The 17,888-nt window shown below is 49.2% G+C and overlaps 1 protein-coding gene across 6 annotated transcripts in view; it reads left to right on the top strand.

The window, feature by feature from the left end:
- The window catches only part of KCTD1 (potassium channel tetramerization domain containing 1), a 202,689-nt gene extending 189,684 nt beyond the window's left edge, over positions 1-13,005 (top strand). For 5 of the 6 annotated variants that reach the window (XM_055129521.1, XM_055129523.1, XM_055129522.1 and 2 more), the window contains 2 exons: positions 8,582-8,887; positions 12,002-13,005. In XM_055129521.1, coding sequence (XP_054985496.1) covers positions 8,582-8,887; positions 12,002-12,160 — 465 coding nt within the window. In that variant the 3' untranslated portion in view covers positions 12,161-13,005. The remainder of the gene's footprint in view (positions 1-8,581; positions 8,888-12,001) is intronic. The other variant, XR_008628691.1, reaches the window with a different exon arrangement.
- Positions 13,006-17,888: the final 4,883 nt, after the last annotated feature.

The following is a 17,888-nucleotide window of genomic DNA, read 5'->3' as shown; positions in this document are numbered from 1 at the left end:
ACTTTTCTGCCTGGGAGTTACGTCGAGGCCAGTTGCCGAGGACGCGCCCAGGCCCCCACCTGCCCGTGACCCTGAGCTGATGCTTCTCTACACCCTCCACGCTTCCCGAGGGCCCCGGGAGCCCTGACAGACCTGCTCTGCCTCTCTGCGCACTGCAGAACACACCCTTTAATTGGCTGAGGATTTAGCCGGAGCCCACGCTCAGGGAAGAAAAGACAAAAAAGCATGTCAAATGAGACCGAAGCGACTCAGGCCCTGAAATGTTCCCACGGATCCTCTGGGTGACAGCTATAAATTACAGGGTGTAGAGAACCCGGGGCAGCAGCAGAAGAAAGGGGCGCCGAGCCGGCCACCCGTCCTGGTATCTGCAGAGGGGAACTGCACTGCCCACTGAGCTTCATTCCGTGACAGCCACACCCAAGGGTCCCAGGCAGCCCTGGGTCCCCCTGTCCTGCAGCACAGGCTCTTTAATCTTTGTCCCAGTTTGCTGCCTGGCCATGGAAAGGGGACTGGGCATCAAGCGAGTGGAGAGAATCTCTCTCTCGGGGATTGGCCAGGCAGCGTGTCCCCTGCTGCCTCCTTCCCTCGCCATATGGGGTTGAACAAATGCACGAAATACCGAAACCACAGATCCCACGCCCCTGAAAGTCTCTTCCCGCACGTGTGCTGTCGGAGGAGCTCGAGACCCATTTAACAATTTAGATAATTTCATATTCCACAACGTGATGTAAGTGGCAGCTGCTCGCGCACCCTGCGCCGCCTTTGGAATCCGTTTTCTAGATAAGTCAGAGCAGAACTCCTCGGGAGCGGCGCTTTGTTATGCATATGCTGTTGTCCCTTTTCCCTTCATCTGCCTCTCCCCCGCAATTGCACTGATTGGCTCTTTGTGGCTTTATTTTCTGCTTAAGGAAGTGCCCTCGCTGGAGCCCTGAGCTCACCACAGGGTTGCAGTAACCCGGGAACCCAGGCTTGCCAGAGCGTTCCCTTTCCTGGCCTTCCCTCGGACACCTTCAGTAAGGGTGCCCCACACTGCCCACATCTTTGTAGTCCAAGGCCCGCCCATTCTGTAGCTCTGTAGCACTGTCATCCCGTTGCTCATCAATTTGCTCGAGCGGGCACCAGTAACGTCTCCATTGGGAGGCTTGTTGTTACTGCTTTTGGCATATCGAATACGCTACAGATAGCCTGCCAGGCTCTGCCATGCGGGCGAGATCCTCTCGGTAGCTTGCCGGGCTCTCCAAGAGGGATGGAGGAATTGAACCCAGGTCGGCCGCGTGCAAGGCAAACACCCTACCCACTGTGCTATCACTCTAGCCCATTCTAGATAAAGAAAAAAGTTGTGGCTGGGAGCCCCCAGTTTACGTATCCCAGGTTTAAGTTCAAGCGTCTATTAGTTATTTTGAATACTTTTCATTATTACAAAAGTGTCAGGGCCGGAGACAAATTTTCAGGGACTGTTGTACTTGCCTTTCACGCAGCTGAGCCCAGTTCAATCCCCAGCACCTCTAGAAATGACCCCTGAGCACACAGCCAGAAATCAGCCCTGGGCACCACCACATGCGGCCAAAGACCAAATGTAAATATATAAATATTTATGTATATGTATATTAGAAAAAAATATAAAATAGGCACAAATGAAGTTTATAAAAGCCTATTCTCCAGGGCTGGAGAGACAGGACAGAGGTTCAGGCCAAGCTCAGTTCAGTCTCTGACACCACACGTGGCCCCCTGAGCACAGCCAGTTGTGACCCAAACCATCTCCCCCACAAATAAAGAGCGTGTTCCCCACCAGAACTTAGTGTTTAGCCTTCTGAATCTTCTCCCACTCGTATTTCAAGAAAAATCTTTACTTTTTTTTTTCTTTTTACTAAATCTTGAGTCCGGGGGTGGCCCAGTGGTAGAGTATTTGCCTCGCTTGTGTGAGTCCCAGGGTTCGACCCTGTAACTACAGGGGCATGGTGGGGGAGTCCCCCCACTGGAGCACCTGTATTGTGGGAGTGCTGAGGCTACACCCAGGGCCTTCTGCAGGCCAGGCATGCTCTCTGCCACCCAGCCCCCGGCCCGAGGAAGGAAGCATTTGCGGGAAGGATACTGGTATGTCTCATAGGCGTGTGGGGTGTTTGGGGAGTAGGGGGAGAGGCGGGGAGGATGAGCAGCCGGGCAGCTCTGAGAAGCCCAGATGTGAGAGTCTGTGGGCTTCTGCAGTCCTGCAGTTAACATAGCGCTGCCCCAGCCATAACTGGGGCCTCAGTTTCCCTCCTCAGGACTACAGAGGTGCCACATAATAGGCTGAGCTTGGCTCTAGTGCTGCTTGAAGCCCGTCAGGAAGGATCTATGTGAGAATATGGACATTACTCCCCCTTTCTCCCTCCTGGGAGTCCATCTTTGTTAAGAAGGCAAAAGGGTGAGCCGGGTAGGCTCCCAGGAAGTGTCTTCTAGCCTAGTGTGGGAGAGAGCACCCACTGGAGATGCCCACCCCAGCTCTGGTCTCACCTCTGAGGATTTGCCCTGGGTTCCCACACCAGTGCTGCTAGTCCCACAGCCTCCCGCTCCTGTGCCCCTGTCCCCTGCATGGCCAGGCTCGGACAGCATCTCTTCCCTCTTCCCCAGACCAGAGCTCACGTCGGTCTTCACACCTGCAGTGTGATGTCCCCGTGACAGCCCCCAAACCCAGGTGTGGTGTCTAAATGCAGGCGGATGCACCATCAGCACCACACCTTTATCACAGCTCCAGAAAAGCAGGCCATCAGGGCAGACTGTCCATGCCCGACATGGAAGGAGGCCTTCTGACAGGAAGTGACTTAGTAGGTGGGGGTGGGCTGGGGTCTTTCTAGGCTCTGAAGTAAATAGAAGGGGACAGGGTGTAGGGACTGGGATGAGCAGGTAGAGCATGGAGGAATTGCATGGCAGTGAAATGACACTCTGTGCCATGTGATGGACACATGTTATTTTACATGATGGACACATGTTATTATATATTTGTTCCAACCCATGGAGTATGCAACACCAGGTGTGAACAGTGAGGACAATGGGTTAGTGTTGGTGGAAGCATGGGACAGTTGTGCCACTCTGGGGTTGAAGAGATGGTGCAGGAGGTGAAGCACTTACCTTACATGCGGCTGGTGCTGATGGATCCCGATTTTATGTTGGGTACCACATGCGGTTCCCCCACGCACCATCAGGGCTAACTCCTGAGCGCAGAGCCAGGAATATCCCTTGAGCAAGGAGCCAGGAATGGTCCCCAAGGTGGTGGTGGGGGGAGGATGGGGAGGATATTACAGAGCCCAAGAAATTAAGAACTTTAGAGATTGCTATGGACACAATGGTGGCCTGCTCCCCCTCCAAAACGAATCCTTCAATCTCCCGGGGAGGGAGTGCTCCTCTTTTTCCTGTGGTTGCTCGCACTTGAAAATATTTCTGAAATGTTATATGTAGAATCCTCTCATTTCTCCTCATTTTCTTGGTGCCTCTACTTTTTGGGTGTCCTGGCACATGTGTGCCCCCTGCCTTCGGGGGGCAGCTCAATCCCAGGAGCAGTTTCCTGCTGTGAGTAGAAGAGCTGGCAGTGGCTGCATTCTCCGTCAGAAACTCCACGCCCAGGGCGTGGGGCTCATAATTCAACTTTCAGGTGATGAATGAGCGCGTGGACTCTCGGCTGCTACATGGATAAGGGTTCATGCGGGTCGGGTACTAGTTATGCGCATGTCTAAGCTGTTGGTGGAATTAGCTGAGGAATGGTGCCACCTCCGATCCCCAAACTTGGAACATGCCCCCTTTCCTGGCGAAAGATTTTTCAGGTGTCAGGAAGGCTTTGAGGTAGAGAGTTTATCCTGGAAGATCCCAGTGGGCACTCTGGAATTACAGGGGTCCCAAGTGCCTCGGGGAAAGAGGGGGTAGGAGGCCAGAGAGGAGATGTGGCTGAGGAGGGGATGTACTTGCTGGCCAAGATGCAGCCTCTGTGGGACTGGAAAAGGGAAGGAAATAGGTTCTCCCCTCGGACCTCCAGAAAGTTGGCCTCTCTGCTGACACCTTGAGTTTAGCCCTGAACGCTTCTGATCTCCAGAACAGCAGACAAATATATTGTTTTCTTGTTTATTTGTTATTGTGGTATCAGGGTTAAACCCAGGGTTTTGCAAATGCAAAGCAAGTGCTATACCAATGAGCCACATCCCTGGCGTCTAAATTTTCCTCGTGTTCTATTTGGGGGTGTGGGGGAACAACACACACACCTAATGGTGTTCTGGGCTGCTCCCAGCTCAGTGCTCAGGGGACTGTGCAGCGCTCTGTCGCACAGGACATGTACTCCAGCCACTGAGCGTCTCTCAGCTCCAGTTTAAATCATGTGAAGTCACCACTTTTGTGGTCATTTCTTACCACAGCAACAGAAATCTAATATGCTGTGTATGACTTTCCTCCCTCTAGGGAAAATGTCTTCTGAATTCCAAATATTTAATCAAGAATAAGCTCTTGAAGCATGTCCAGTTTGCATTTTGGAGTCAGCCCATATTTACCTTCTTGTTCCATGTCTTTATCTCCAGGGTCTTAGGGAAGCTCAGTTTATTCATCTGTATAAAGAGATCTTGGTTTTTCTGTTCTGTAAAGCAATTGTTAATCTAAGGGGTAAAAAATTTGAAAATATATATGCTCTAGGATTTTTTAGTTATCTAATCATGGTAATAGAATATGAATAACCTATTTCTTCCACTGGATAGGAGACCTAGAAAGGTGGATGATGCCTTCTTAATTGAGAAGATAAAATGGTATGAAGCAGAGGAGAGAATAGACTTTTAATATGCTTTCAAAGAGTCTGAACTTTCTTTTGCTTTTTTTTTCTTTTCTTTTTTGGGTCACACCCGGCAATGCACAGGGGTCACTCCTGGCTCTTCACTCAGGAATCACCCCTGGCGATGCTCAGGGGACCATATGGGATGCTGGGAATTGAACCCGGATCAGCCGTGTGCAAGGCAAACGCCCTACCCGCTGTGCTATCACTCCAGCCCCATCTTTTTCTTTTTTTATTGGATCACTGTGAGATGATTACAAACTTTCATGTTTGGGTTACAATCACACAATGATCAAACACCCATCCCTCCACCAGTGCACATTTCCCCCCCCACCAATATCCCCAGATACCCCCCCTTTTCCACCCTCCCCCTGCCTCCATGGCAGACAATATTCCCCATACTCTCTCTACTTTTGGGCATTATGGCTTGGAACACAGACACTGAGAGGCCATCATGTTGGCCTCAAAAGTGGATAATTGGTCCATTATCCACTTTTGGCATGCATCTCCCATCCATCCTCCAGCCATCATTTTCTTAGTGATCCCTTTTCTATTCCATCTGCCTTCTCCCCTCCATAAAAGAGCCTGAACTTTCATCCAGAGACATAAAACAGGGGTTAAGGTACTTGCCTTGCATCTCACTGATCCTGGTTTGAATCCCTGGCACCTTATATGTTCCCTAAGTACAGAGTTCCTGAGCACGGATCCAGGAATAACCTTTGAGCACTGCAAAGTGTGCCCTCCCCCAGAAAAACAAAGGTCTGGACTCCACTTTAGGTGGGTGCTTAGAGATCACTCCTGGCAACTCTTGGGAGCTCATATATAGAGCCAAGAATCCAACTAGGGTTGCCACATTCAAGGCATCTCACCCCTGACCCTGGATTTCATCTTTTCTTATGGCTGAATAGTATCCCATTGAAACACAGACATGCTTAAAAGACAAAGATCCAAAGGCCAGAAGGAAATGAGCACAAGGCCAGAGTCTAAAAGGAGACAGTCAGCTCAGGACAATGTAAAATTTAGACAATAAAATGAATTTATCCTGTTTAAGAACAGAAAGAAAAAAAAAACAGCCATCAGATTCTCTTTTCTACAAGGAGTTCTCTGAGCCTGGAGTGCCAGAGAGAGAGGGAAGGGCACTGGGTGCTGGGAGTTCTAGAAAGATGAATATAGAGGGTTCGATTCTTCCTTCCATCTCAGAGAGCCCAGCAAGCTACCGAGACTATCCTGCGTGCACGGCAGAGCCTGGCAAGCTAACCGTGGTGTATTCGATAGGCCACAAAACAGTAACAACAAGTCTCACGATGGAGACGTTACTGGTGCCCGCTTGAATATAGAGGAGCCTTCCAAGAAAACGAAGGGCAGTGTTAGCTTAACTCCGCAGAAAACAGTATCCAGGGGCCAGAAAGGTAAGACAGGATTCAGAGTGTCTCAGCATTGACCATGTGCAGTGTGTACACAGCTCTCAGTGGTTCACATCTGGCATGTTGGGTTTTAGGAAGCACGGCAACGAAGCCAAGTTAAGTCCAGATGTTGCAAGACCTTAGGACCTAACAAATGAGAAGGAGCTGGAAAGATCGGGTCAGAGAGTGTTAAGTCACGAACAGTGTCTTGAACTGTTTGAAGGGTTAACCGGTCAAAGAGAGGGTTCACTGCAACCCCAGCAGGCGGAATTAAAACAAATCATTTGAGGTTGGGGGAAATTCAGGTCATTCTAAGGAAGAGTCTGCGCGGCAGCCGGAGCTGCCAACGGAGCAAATGCTGTGCCGCGTGAGATAGCAGACTTGCCGTCATCTGGAAGTGCTCAGCCCCCTCTTCAGTGGCGGTCGGAAGGATTCCTCTCCAGGTGGAAGTAGTGAAGACTGCCCTGAGGACCTTGAGACTTGATGGTAGAACCACCAGGCACGTTTTCACCAGAGTCTAGATCTTTCCCTGTACTAAAGTGTGTAAGCAGCTCTCCCAGGAGAATATAAAGCGGCGGCAGCAGCAAACCGCCCTCTGCTGACTTTAAGTCTTCTGGAGAGCAATCCTGAGTGATTGGGTCAAGTCCTTGGGTCAGTGTGTCACTACTAGCTAACTCACATGCTTCAGAGAGAGCAAGACCCCTGCTGCGGGGGTCCCAGGTGGCCTGGGAGGTACCTGTAGTCTCCCCATTCCCACCCTTGGGCTGGCTGCGGGGGTCTTGCTTTTGCTGCGTGTTGAGTGAGTTTAGTCAGCTTTGTGCTCAGCGCCTCACCTGCGGCTCTTCCGTGTGGGGACGCTGGTAGCTGAGGGAGGACAGACGAAAGCTGCAGCCCGTTGTGCTGGTGTCGATGAGAGCAGCTTTGCGGGCAGAGTGGCTGATCCAGCAGGAGACCCTCTCTCACCTCCACACAGTTTTTTCTGGAGACCTGGAATCAAGTGTTGCTTGGCTGCTCTCCTTGATTTATGTGAGAAAGACCCAAGAGGCCAGAGATACAGTTCAGAGGGTAGGGCCTTGCCCTGCACACAAACCACACAACAATCCCCAGCACCACACGTGGTCCCCTGCACGTGGCCCCAAATCCAGAAAAAACAGATACAGGAAAAGCTAAGTGCCAAATAGAGACGGGGTCCATGGTCATTCTCTGGCGTGCAGCAGGCATGGCCCCTGACACACCAGGGCTCAGGCTTACGGCCATGACCTTCCTACAGGCCCCAGGCCACCAGGCACTGCCTGCCAAGTCCAGCCCACGGGAGAAAGGCAGAAATGCCCGTGTCAGGTGATTCAGACATTCTCAGTCAACGTGTTCGGACAAGTACCCACTTACCTCACACCCGGAGTTGATTGTGGCCATAGCTACGTTCAGACATAATATTGACCTTCTTGATAATATTGTTCCTAAGTTGCTGCCTCCTCACTCCTCATCTTCCTTTGTCCCTCCCCCCACGCCACTCCTCGTCTTGCGTGTCTTCATCCCTGCTTGCTGTTGGAAGTCAGTAACTCTCTCTCACCATGTCAAAAGACTCGGGGTGACGCTCTCAGAGTTGGGCCCCCGTGGGCTGTCTCACATGCGGAGGGCACCCTCCCCAAACCGTCTGAGATGGACCCTAAGCTTAGTAAGAGGCGCACTGCCCTCCAGGTGCCCATCCATACTCTCCAGGCCCTTTCCTTGGGCCTGCCCACGCCCTCCTCCTCAGACACGCTGGGGCAGCCACTGAAGGTGACGGGATGCGCAGGCACCCGGGAAAGGTGAACAGCTGGGCCTGCCCCTGTTCCATCCCAGAGGGTAGAAGGTGGATTCTCACCGGGACAACCAACTGTCAATGCGCAGGGGCGGTTAGCAGCTGAAAGGGAGAGAGAGGTCTGCAGCCAGTCCCTTCACTTGTTTTTCTCATCTGCAAAATGGAAATAATAATGGTTCCCAATTTACTGGGTAATTATGGGAATGACAGGCCTTAATCCATGGGAAGTCTTCAGAAGAGATCCTGCCCTGGCAACTGGATTCCGAATGACCCTAGGTAGGAAAGGAGGGAGGGTAGGTCTGTTCGAATAGGTGAAAAGTGAAGCATTTATAGGTAAGAAGAGAAAAAAGAAAAAAATAATCACAAGGCCCTGGATAGTACAGGCGGCCAACCCAGGTTCACTCCCCAATACCCCCCAGGGTCCCAGGCCCCTCCAGGAACCATCCCTGAGCACCAAGCCAGGAGTGAGCCCTGAGCAGTGCCAGGTATGGGCCAAACAAAACAAAACATCACCTCTTCTACATGGACACTTTCAGTGCCTTATGTTCTCATTAAGCACGGCTGGTCAATATTTTTTTTTTATTTTGCCCTTAGGACTACACTTTGTTATATGAAGAAGCAAAATACTTTCAGCTTCAGCCTATGTTGTTGGAGATGGAAAGATGGAAGCAGGACAGAGAAACCGGTCGCTTCTCAAGGCCCTGTGAGTGCCTTGTGGTGCGCGTGGCCCCAGACCTGGGCGAAAGGATCACACTCAGCGGGGACAAATCCTTGATAGAGGAAGTGTTTCCCGAGATCGGCGACGTGATGTGTAACTCCGTCAACGCAGGCTGGAATCACGACTCGACGCACGTCATCAGGTTCCCACTGAATGGCTACTGTCACCTCAACTCAGTCCAGGTATGGCCCTTCCCTCGGCGTGGGGCACTCCCGGGGCGCTGGGTGCGGGTCCCCAGCCTTGCTCCTACAAGGAAAGGCTCTTGCTAGCACTTCTGCAGGCTTAGGTGCACGCCTCCAGCCGTCTGTGCTGTTCATTCATAGACCTCAGATATTTGTTGAATAGCTACTATGTATGGCACTGGAGATAGAGAGGAGGGAGAAAAGGAAAAAAAAAAAAAAGACACCAGCCCTGTTCCTATGGCACTCACGGGATGGGAGTGCAGTCAGGCACGAACAGTCACCAATGTAAAAGTTCGGTCAAAAGAAGAGAGTAACTGGGATAAAGTTATTCCAGGCAGAAGGACATCAGCAAGCGCTGGTGACCACAAGACAGGCGTGCTTGGCGGGGTTGGCAGGAGAGGCAGTGTGGTTTCAGAATGTATCCGACACCCAGGACCGTAGTTCAAAGGGCCGGAGCATGTGCCAGAGGCTCCCCCACCCTTGACCCCAATCCGACCAGTCCACTTGCGCCGTGGGTTCCACCCCTGGCATTGCACGGCCTCCTGAGTACTGCTGGATGTAGCCCAAGTGGCCCCAGCACCACTGAGAAGTGAACCACCAACCCCTGTTATAAAAAAAAAAAAAAAGCCAGAGGTGAGCAGTGTTGAGACATAAGATCGGGGGTGCTCAGGGTGAACCGTAGTTCAAGGCTAGTTGAAGTTCAAGGCTAGTTGAAGTTCAACCGTAGTTGAAGGATACTAGTTCATAGCCTTGTAGAAGGTAGCAGCATTCTGAGATTCCCTTTTTCAGGTTGTTTTGTGGTTTGGTGCTTTAGCTTGTAGAAGTCACATGGGAAGTCACTGGAGGATTTTATTTGTTGGTGGGGGGTGGGGGGTGTTACTCCCAGCAGTACTTGGAGCTTATTTCTGGCTCTGTGTGCAGGGATCACTCCTGGCAGTGCTCAAGGGACCACATCGGGGCCACGGTTTGAACCGACGTTGGCCACGTGTGAGGCAAGAGCCCTACCCACTGTTCTATCTCTCCCATCCAGCTGGTGGAGGATTTTGAGGCAAAGAGTGACAAAAATCCACTGATGCTTGAAAATGAGTATTCCAGAAGCAGGGAAACCTATGGGAGCAAAGAGAAAGTTATAGTCCAAGCAATACTTGACGAGTGTCTGATTCTGAATTGTGTTGATTGCCAAGTTTCAACAGGTTCTCATCACTGCTGTGGGTTGTAAAACAGAAGCCAGGGATGACTGCGATTTATTATATTTTTTACAGAGGAGCTTGAATAGAATTGCCACTTTTTGAGATGGAGGAATCTTGAGGGTGTAATTCAGCACTTTGATTTAGCCTGTGTGAAGTGCTTGACGCCTTAGACCAGCATTTCTGAGCTTTGTTCTGACTGTTCTGGTCCCTTCTAACCTTGTTTCCTTCCTCTGCTCCCTCAACCCCTTTCCTACAAGTTTGCTCCCTAATCTGGTGCCATGACTCCCCGCCTCCCCCCAATTAGCACAGTTTTCACTGGTGGCCCCTTGGACTATCCTGGAGAGCCACAGAAGAAACGCTGCTTTAGACACAAGTAGGTGAGGTTCATCATCTCAGCTAACATGTGCCAGCCCTGGGCTCAAGGCTGGAAGTATCTTCTTGTAACAACCCCCAACATATGAGCTCTGTTATCTCTCCCTGTCTGCCTTGGGTCTAGAATCCATGTCTGTGTGACCCAGTTCGATGGAATTGGACCTGGGGTGCTTGTTCTCCTCTTTCTAGTTGAAACCGGAAAGGGACCATAATGTTGTTCACTGTTGAGTGGACCAGATTTCTCCCACTGCTCAAAGACTAGAGGTGTCTACTCTCCCTTTTACCTCGGGAGGATTCGTACAACTGTTTCTCACGGTTTTCCAGTTTAGGAACAGTTGTCGTGAGTGCAGATAAGCAGGAGCTCGAAGAAGCTGAGCCTGGAGCATAGAAGGCCACTGTCAGGGCCTGTGGGATGGCCACTGCCTGGTCAGGCCCAAGGTCAGCGGGCCTCCCTCCTTTACAGAGGCTGCCTGTGCCTTGGGGCCTTCCCTCTCCCTCCTGAGGGCTAATTGGAGCCAGGATAGCCTTTCATGGCTTCTCTAGGGCTCTCAGGCTCTCTGACACCCACAGCCATCCTCCAACCCACCTTCCCTCACAGAATAACTACCTGACTCGTTTCTCAGCTCATTCAAGGCTGTTCAGGACATTTTCATTGGGTAAATATCACTGCATGACAGCCATGACCCACTCTTGCTTTTTGCCCAACCAAGAAACAGGCACTCTCTCTAGGCATTCTGGCACTGTGGGCGCAGGGATGTGAGTGAGGGCAGAGAAGCCACAGTGCAGTGGTGAGTTCACAAACGTGGAACCTGAGAGAGAGAGAGAGAGAGAGAGAGAGAGAGAGAGAGAGAGAGTGAGTGAGAGAGAGAGAGAGAGAGAGAGAGAGAGAGAGAGAGAGAGAGAGAGAGAGAGAGAATAGCAGGTAGGGCACTTGCCTGACACACAGCTGACCAAAAAGAAAAAAGAAGAAGCTGTGTCATGAAGTGTATTTCAGTAGCAGCTGAGCTTTGAAATGAGAACCTTCTCTTTTGAACATTGCAAAGAAACCAGGAGCTTGGAGGCCAAACAGGTTTTTTTGGGAACCCAGTTTCATGACATGCGACAAGGTGAGCCCAGTTTGCTGAGGGATGTAAGGGGAGAAGGGGAGAACGCTTCCCATTGTGCAGATGGCAGGAGTGATTTAAAGAATTGACGGGAAAGCAAGCTAGTCTAGGAGTATGTGAGGTATCAGAAATAGTCCCCTTATTTTTTTTTTCTTTTTGGGTCACACCCAGTGATGCTCAGGGGTTACTCCTGACTCTGCACTCAGGAATTACTCCTGGCGGTGTTCAGGAGACCATATGGGATGCTGGGGATCAAACCCAGGTCAGCTGCGTGCAAGGAAAATGCCCTACCCGCTGTGCTATCACTCCGGCCCAATCCCCTTATTGGGTGGGTGTAAGATCGGTCGGAGCTGCGTATGATCTCAAGCTTTAGGAAAGTTCTGTCCACTGTGCAGGCGCCCTGAGACCCACCTGGCCCCTAACTGCATGTCTGTCTTGGCCCTGTGCAGGTCCTGGAGAGGTTGCAGCAAAGAGGCTTTGAAATCGTGGGCTCCTGCGGGGGCGGCGTGGACTCGTCTCAGTTCAGTGAATACGTCCTGCGGCGGGAACTGAGGCGGACACCCCGTGGACCTTCAGTCATCCGGATAAAGCAGGAGCCTCTGGACTAAATGGACATATTTCTTATGCAAAAAAAAAAAAAGGAAAACAACTTAAAATAAAACAACAGCAACAACATACACAACAAATCACGCCAAGAAGGGGACCTTTATGTGCAGTTGGGACAGCAAACCAAGTCCTGGACCTAATATTGAATCAAAGACGCATTTATATCCAGTAGAGACCACACCTGTACTCACATGGGAACAATTGGAATAGTGATATCCTCAAGGTGTAAAAAATATATAAATATATATATATGTCAAAAGGTAGGAAATGCAAAAAAAAACAAAAAAAAAGAAAACAAACAAACAAAGGTGGTAGGAGCAGTCGGTGCTGTGATGGCGGTGAAGTGTCCTGGGCCCCAGGGCCTCTGACCAATAAGCCATGAGCAGTGAGGATGCATCTCCTTACAGTTTCCATTGCCAGCAGCCAGCAGTTCTTTCTTTTTTCCTTTATCTTTCTTCCCCCCCTGCCCCCCCACCCCTCTCCCCTCTCTTTTTTTTTAAACCACCTTGATTCGGCTTTCTTTGCATTTGGAGGTTTCTTAGTCTCTCTCTCTAGGCGGGCATCAGGGCAGGACTTCAGAAAACCTCTCCTGAGCGCCCGGCATCCGAGAGACTTTAGACAGGAAATTTTAAATGTAGCTTGTACAGAAGTCACAGGTTTTCGTCCGCCTCACAGATGTGAACATGACTTTGTTTTTAAACTGATCAGTTTTGCAAAGGGGCCAGAATTATTACTTGTTAAAAGTTGCTCCAGTTTGAGTCTGCTGCTTTCCTACAATTTTTCAAATTTTATAATGTATTAAATACAATAAACTCTGTTTTAAAAATACAGTCTGTGTGAAACACACGTGTCAGGACGAGGCTGAATTAAAATGAAATTTTCTTTTTTTAAAAAAATTTTGTGTTGCGTGTCCAAAAAAGAGGCCTGGAAAAGCTGGAGAGATAGTATAGCAGGTAAGGCACTTGCCTTGCATGCACCTGACCCAGGTTTGATTCCCAGCACCCCATCTAGTCTCCCCCAGCACCTCCAGGAATAATTGCTGAGTGCAGAGCCAGGAGTAACCTCAGAACATCACTGGGTGTGGCAAAAAAAAATTTTTTTAATTTTAAAAAGAGACCCAGAGCTAGAGAGATGGTAGAGTGGTAATGCACTTACCTTGCACACAGCCTACCTGGCTTCAACCCCTGCTACTACGTGTGGCCCCCTCAGTCCCTAACAGAAGTGATCACTTAGCATACAGGTGTGTCCCCAAAACAGAGTCTAAAAGTTTGGTCCAGTTTTAAGGTCAGACCCCTAAAAAATATATGTGTAAAGATGTTTAGAGAAAAAACTTTAAAGAACTGGGGAGATATTACAGTAGGGAGCGTGCTTGCCTTTGCCCATGGCCAACCCAGGTGCAATTCCCAGCACTGCACATGGAATAAGTGCTGAGCACAGAGCCAGGGGTAGCATCACTGGGTGTGACCCTCCACTAAAAGACCCAGATGTTCTCTCCAGCCATGTTCTCTTCACCAGCCATCAGTTCTCTCCCCACGGCATACATGCCTCCTCGTGAACTGTTTACAGATTTCACTCATTTCTTGCTGCAAAGCAAAGGACACCAAATCTTAGTTACTTAACTCTTAGTAGCTTGGGGGGGTGGGGGGGCAGCTATAGCTCTCAAGTGGTAGAACACAGGCCAAACACATGTAGTGCCCTGACGTGAAGGGTCCTTGGCACTTCATAGCCCCCAGAGCACCACACTGAGGGTGACCCCAGTAACCCCAAGCACAGCCAGATGCGATCCTTTTTTTTTTTTCCCAAATTTTTTAACCAACAGCATTTTGTTCCCTTGATCCTGCGACTCTCTTGTAGACAGGCCATTTGCTGAGTTGCTCTGGCTGCGTGTGATCCCTGAGGTTCTCTGGGGAGGTGGCTGGGCTGTGCAATCCAAGACGGTTCCCTCGGGTCCTGCCAATTGATACTGGCTTTTGGCCGATCCTCATGGCTTAGTCCCCAGCCAGCATGAAGACGGGTTCCCAGCGGGAGTGTTGTCAGGCCCGGCTTCTAAGAGGCAGGAAGCAGGAGCTGCAGGCTTCTCCAAGGCCCGGCCTGGAACCGCTCCCTGAACCTCCCCAGTAATCTCCACTCAGCAGACACAGAGGCAGCCAGGAGGAGACATAAATCCACCTCTTTGTGGGGAGAGTGACAAAGAATGTGTAGCCAAGTTCAGTGTTCTCTAACACGACCCAAAAGCAGGAGGTTGGACTAGTGGAAGGAGTAGAGAGTCTCGGGATGGAATGATTACATTCTTATTAGCCAGCGAGGTGGGAACGTGAGGTTCGGATAGCGCTGTGGAGTCGGGCCCCTCAGCTCCCAAAGCATGACTATATGCCAAGTCCCTCTGCCCTCTCCTTTCTTCTCGACTTGCTCTTCCTCATTCCAGACACTCAGGATAAAACTGCCAACTGCCACGATGATAAGATTGATGCTCCTGTGGAGATGAGTTCTTTCCATTCAGAACTTCCTCTTTTAAAAAAAAACAAACAAACAACAATAACAACAACAAATCAGAAGGGCCGGCCTAAGGACTTTAGTAATGCAGGAATCCCTGGCTTCTGAAATGAAAAGTAAGCTGTTCGTCTTTCCTATCAGCCCTGCCCCTGCCCCACGCCCCCACGCCCCTGAAACACAGGTGCTGCCCAGACACTGAACAACTCTGGTGACTGCCAGCCAGGCCTCCGCTGAGGTTTCATTTCTCTGTATTTGAGATGAATCCACTGCTATCTCATATGGAGACAGCCAGGGCCACAGCCACTGGCGACCTGGTCGGCCACACCTCACTAAAAAGAAAATACAGTTGCCTCGAGTTTAGCAATCCAGTTTCCTCAGACAGAATTTCCCAAAACCAAACAGCAAAGCCTCCTCCCGCTTTGGGGACAGCTTGCTGTGCTATTGTTAGTTAACATCAATCATGCAGTTAGATTATCCCATGAAACGCAACACGGAACTGCATGTGTTGGCTAGGTAGCAGCCACTGTTCTCGTCTAAGGGTTGGGTTGGGTTTGGTTTTTTTGAGGGTGGTGGATTTGGGCCACACCTGGTGATGCTCAGGGGTTACTCCTGGTTTTGTACTCAGGCATCACTCGTGGTGGTGCTCAGTGGACCATATGGAATGCTGAGGGTCAAACCAGGTTGACCACATGCAAGGCAAGTACCTTACCCACTGTACTATTTCTCTGGCCCTCTTCTAATTTCTTATGCCCATTTATAATATTACCAAATTGCACTTTTATTTTTGCTTGCAAAAAAAAAAACAGATCCAGTACAACAGAGCATACCTACAGTTTGTAATATTTATGATTTTAGTTTTCATAGCACATACTAAAATACTTCAGAAGGGGTTAAAGACATGGTACAGTAGGTAGGATGCTTGCCTGTACACAAGCAACCAGGGTTTGATCCCAGCATCCCGTATGGTTCCCGGAGCACTGCCAGTAGTGATTCATGAGTGCAGAGCCAGGAGTATCCCCTGAGCATTGCCAGGTGTGGCCTGAAAGCCAAAACCTGAAATACTTGAGGAAAGGGGTTGGAGCTATAATATAGTGGAGAAGGCGCTTGCCTTGTATGCAGCCAACCTGGATTTGATCCCTGGCACCCCATATGGTCCCCCGAACCTGTCAGAAGGGATCACTGAGCGGATAGTCAGAAGTAAGCCCTGAGCATTGTCAGTGTGGCCCAAAAGCCAATAAATAATTAAGTACTCCAAGAAAGAGCTGGTCAATTAATATATGTGACAATCCTGGCTTTTTCCTGCTGTTTATTGTGAATACACAGCTTATACTCAAAGTTTACCAGTCGTCCCAATAAGGATCTTTAGGTCTGTGTTAAGTTTCCCCATAAAAGATCATAATGAGATTCACGCATTTCATTTATAAATGAAATCTCTTTAAGGCCAGAGAGATGCTACAGCACGTAAAGAACTTGCCTTACACACGGCCAACCTGGGTTTCTTCTCCAGCACCTCTGTCATCCTCTGAGCACTGCCAAGAGTAAACCCTGAGCACTCCAGACGGGGCACAAGCCAAAAGAAAAAATAATTATAAAAAAGGGTCTCCCCTACCGCGCACGCGCGCGCGCGCGTGTGTGTGTGCGTGTGTGTGTGTGTGTGTGTGTGTGTGTGTGTGTGTGTGTTACTGAAAAATCTAGATTTGTCCTAGGATTCTACATAGTGATGTTATAAGTCCTTCCCTCACAGGACAAGGGCCAATTTGGCCCATATTGGTAATCAAGATTTTTAATCGTGATGGAAATAACAGCTACCAATTTTCTCCTCTACTTAAGTGGCTTTCTTCCTTTGTAATTAATATATAACCTATAGGACCATGGATGTTACTCACTGAGCCCTAGCCTCACCTGTGTGAGGCCTGAGTTTTATCCCAGGAGCTGCAAGAATAAGGTAACAATAATAATGACAATAATAAGTAATCTGTGGAATGAAGTTTTGAAACTCTCTGACTTACGCAGTTTGGCCAGGTGTTTTTTAACATTAACTGATCATCCTTTCCTAACTCGCTCACTACCTTGGTAGTTATAAAAGGATGCTTTTTCCTGAACCATTGAACAATGAAAAAGAAGATGCATATAATTCCCTGAACCATTGATGTTACAAATAACCTGTCCCTTTGTTCTTTTTTTGTTTTAACTTAGCAAAACACATTTCTAGGATTCAAACCATAATCTTTGACCGGTGCTTTTATAAAAGGAATTTCCGCAAAACAGGATGAAGCATGCCACTTCTAAACTGGTCTCTAAATATTATGTGGGTTTCTACATGCTTCTGCTAATAGCCATGCACTTAATGTTTGCTCTGCACCAGAACCCTTGCCTACATTAACTCATTGACCTCATAACCACACTTGAGGTTGTAGTATTCCTCTTAGAAATAAACTAAGACTCCAAGACATCAAGGAAATGATACATTAGAGGCTGATATTCTGTTAGTTTTTATGAGGAAGGTCCAAAACAAGCTATTAAAGAAAAAGCAAGCTTTCTTCTTGTAATATGATGAGGAAGAAAGATCACTCCGTATTTTCTTCTTAGAATGGAAATGTGTTCCTATATTTTAATACTTTGAGCATCACGAGATGTTGAGCATTTGATTTCAGCAATGCTGGTAACTCTGACCTGCTTTCTGCAATAGGGTTCTGGGGGAGTGGGGGAAACAAGTAACAGAATTAGGCCATGTCCATCAAACTGACATAGTACAAGGCACTGTGTGTCATTTGGCTATAAGTCAGTTCATATTTTCAAACCAAGAATTGTGGAAATGCAGTATGGTAAGGGATCATACCTAGCTTGGGAAATTAGAAAAGCACAGGGCAGGTAGCACGTGAAAGAAGGGTAGGCTTGCATAGGACAAAGAGGGACAGCAGTGACTCAGCTGGGGAAGCATAAGGCACATCAATGACATGGAAGACCATTGGGTTAACTGGGGAGCACTGAAACGTGGCTGGAAAGTGAGAGGAATTAGATTGGAGTAGGGAGAGATAGAATGACAGTCTGAGAGTTTCAGGATCTTTTGGAGAATCACAGAAAGGGGGATTTGTGGATTCACCGAGAGTGCCCATATGCCTGATTGGCTGGAAAGGCAGTGACTGTTCATGGCTGACTAAGCTCAGAACTGGCAATCCAGAGACATGAGAAAATAAGACATCACCTGGAGAAGGAGTGACAGATGCCTGCAAGGGC

This window comes from Sorex araneus, chromosome 2 (genome assembly GCF_027595985.1).
Source record: "Sorex araneus isolate mSorAra2 chromosome 2, mSorAra2.pri, whole genome shotgun sequence".
Classification (NCBI taxonomy): Eukaryota; Metazoa; Chordata; class Mammalia; order Eulipotyphla; family Soricidae; genus Sorex; species Sorex araneus.
Note: the sequence above shows the minus strand (reverse complement) of the source record. Positions and strands in the feature narration are given on the sequence as shown.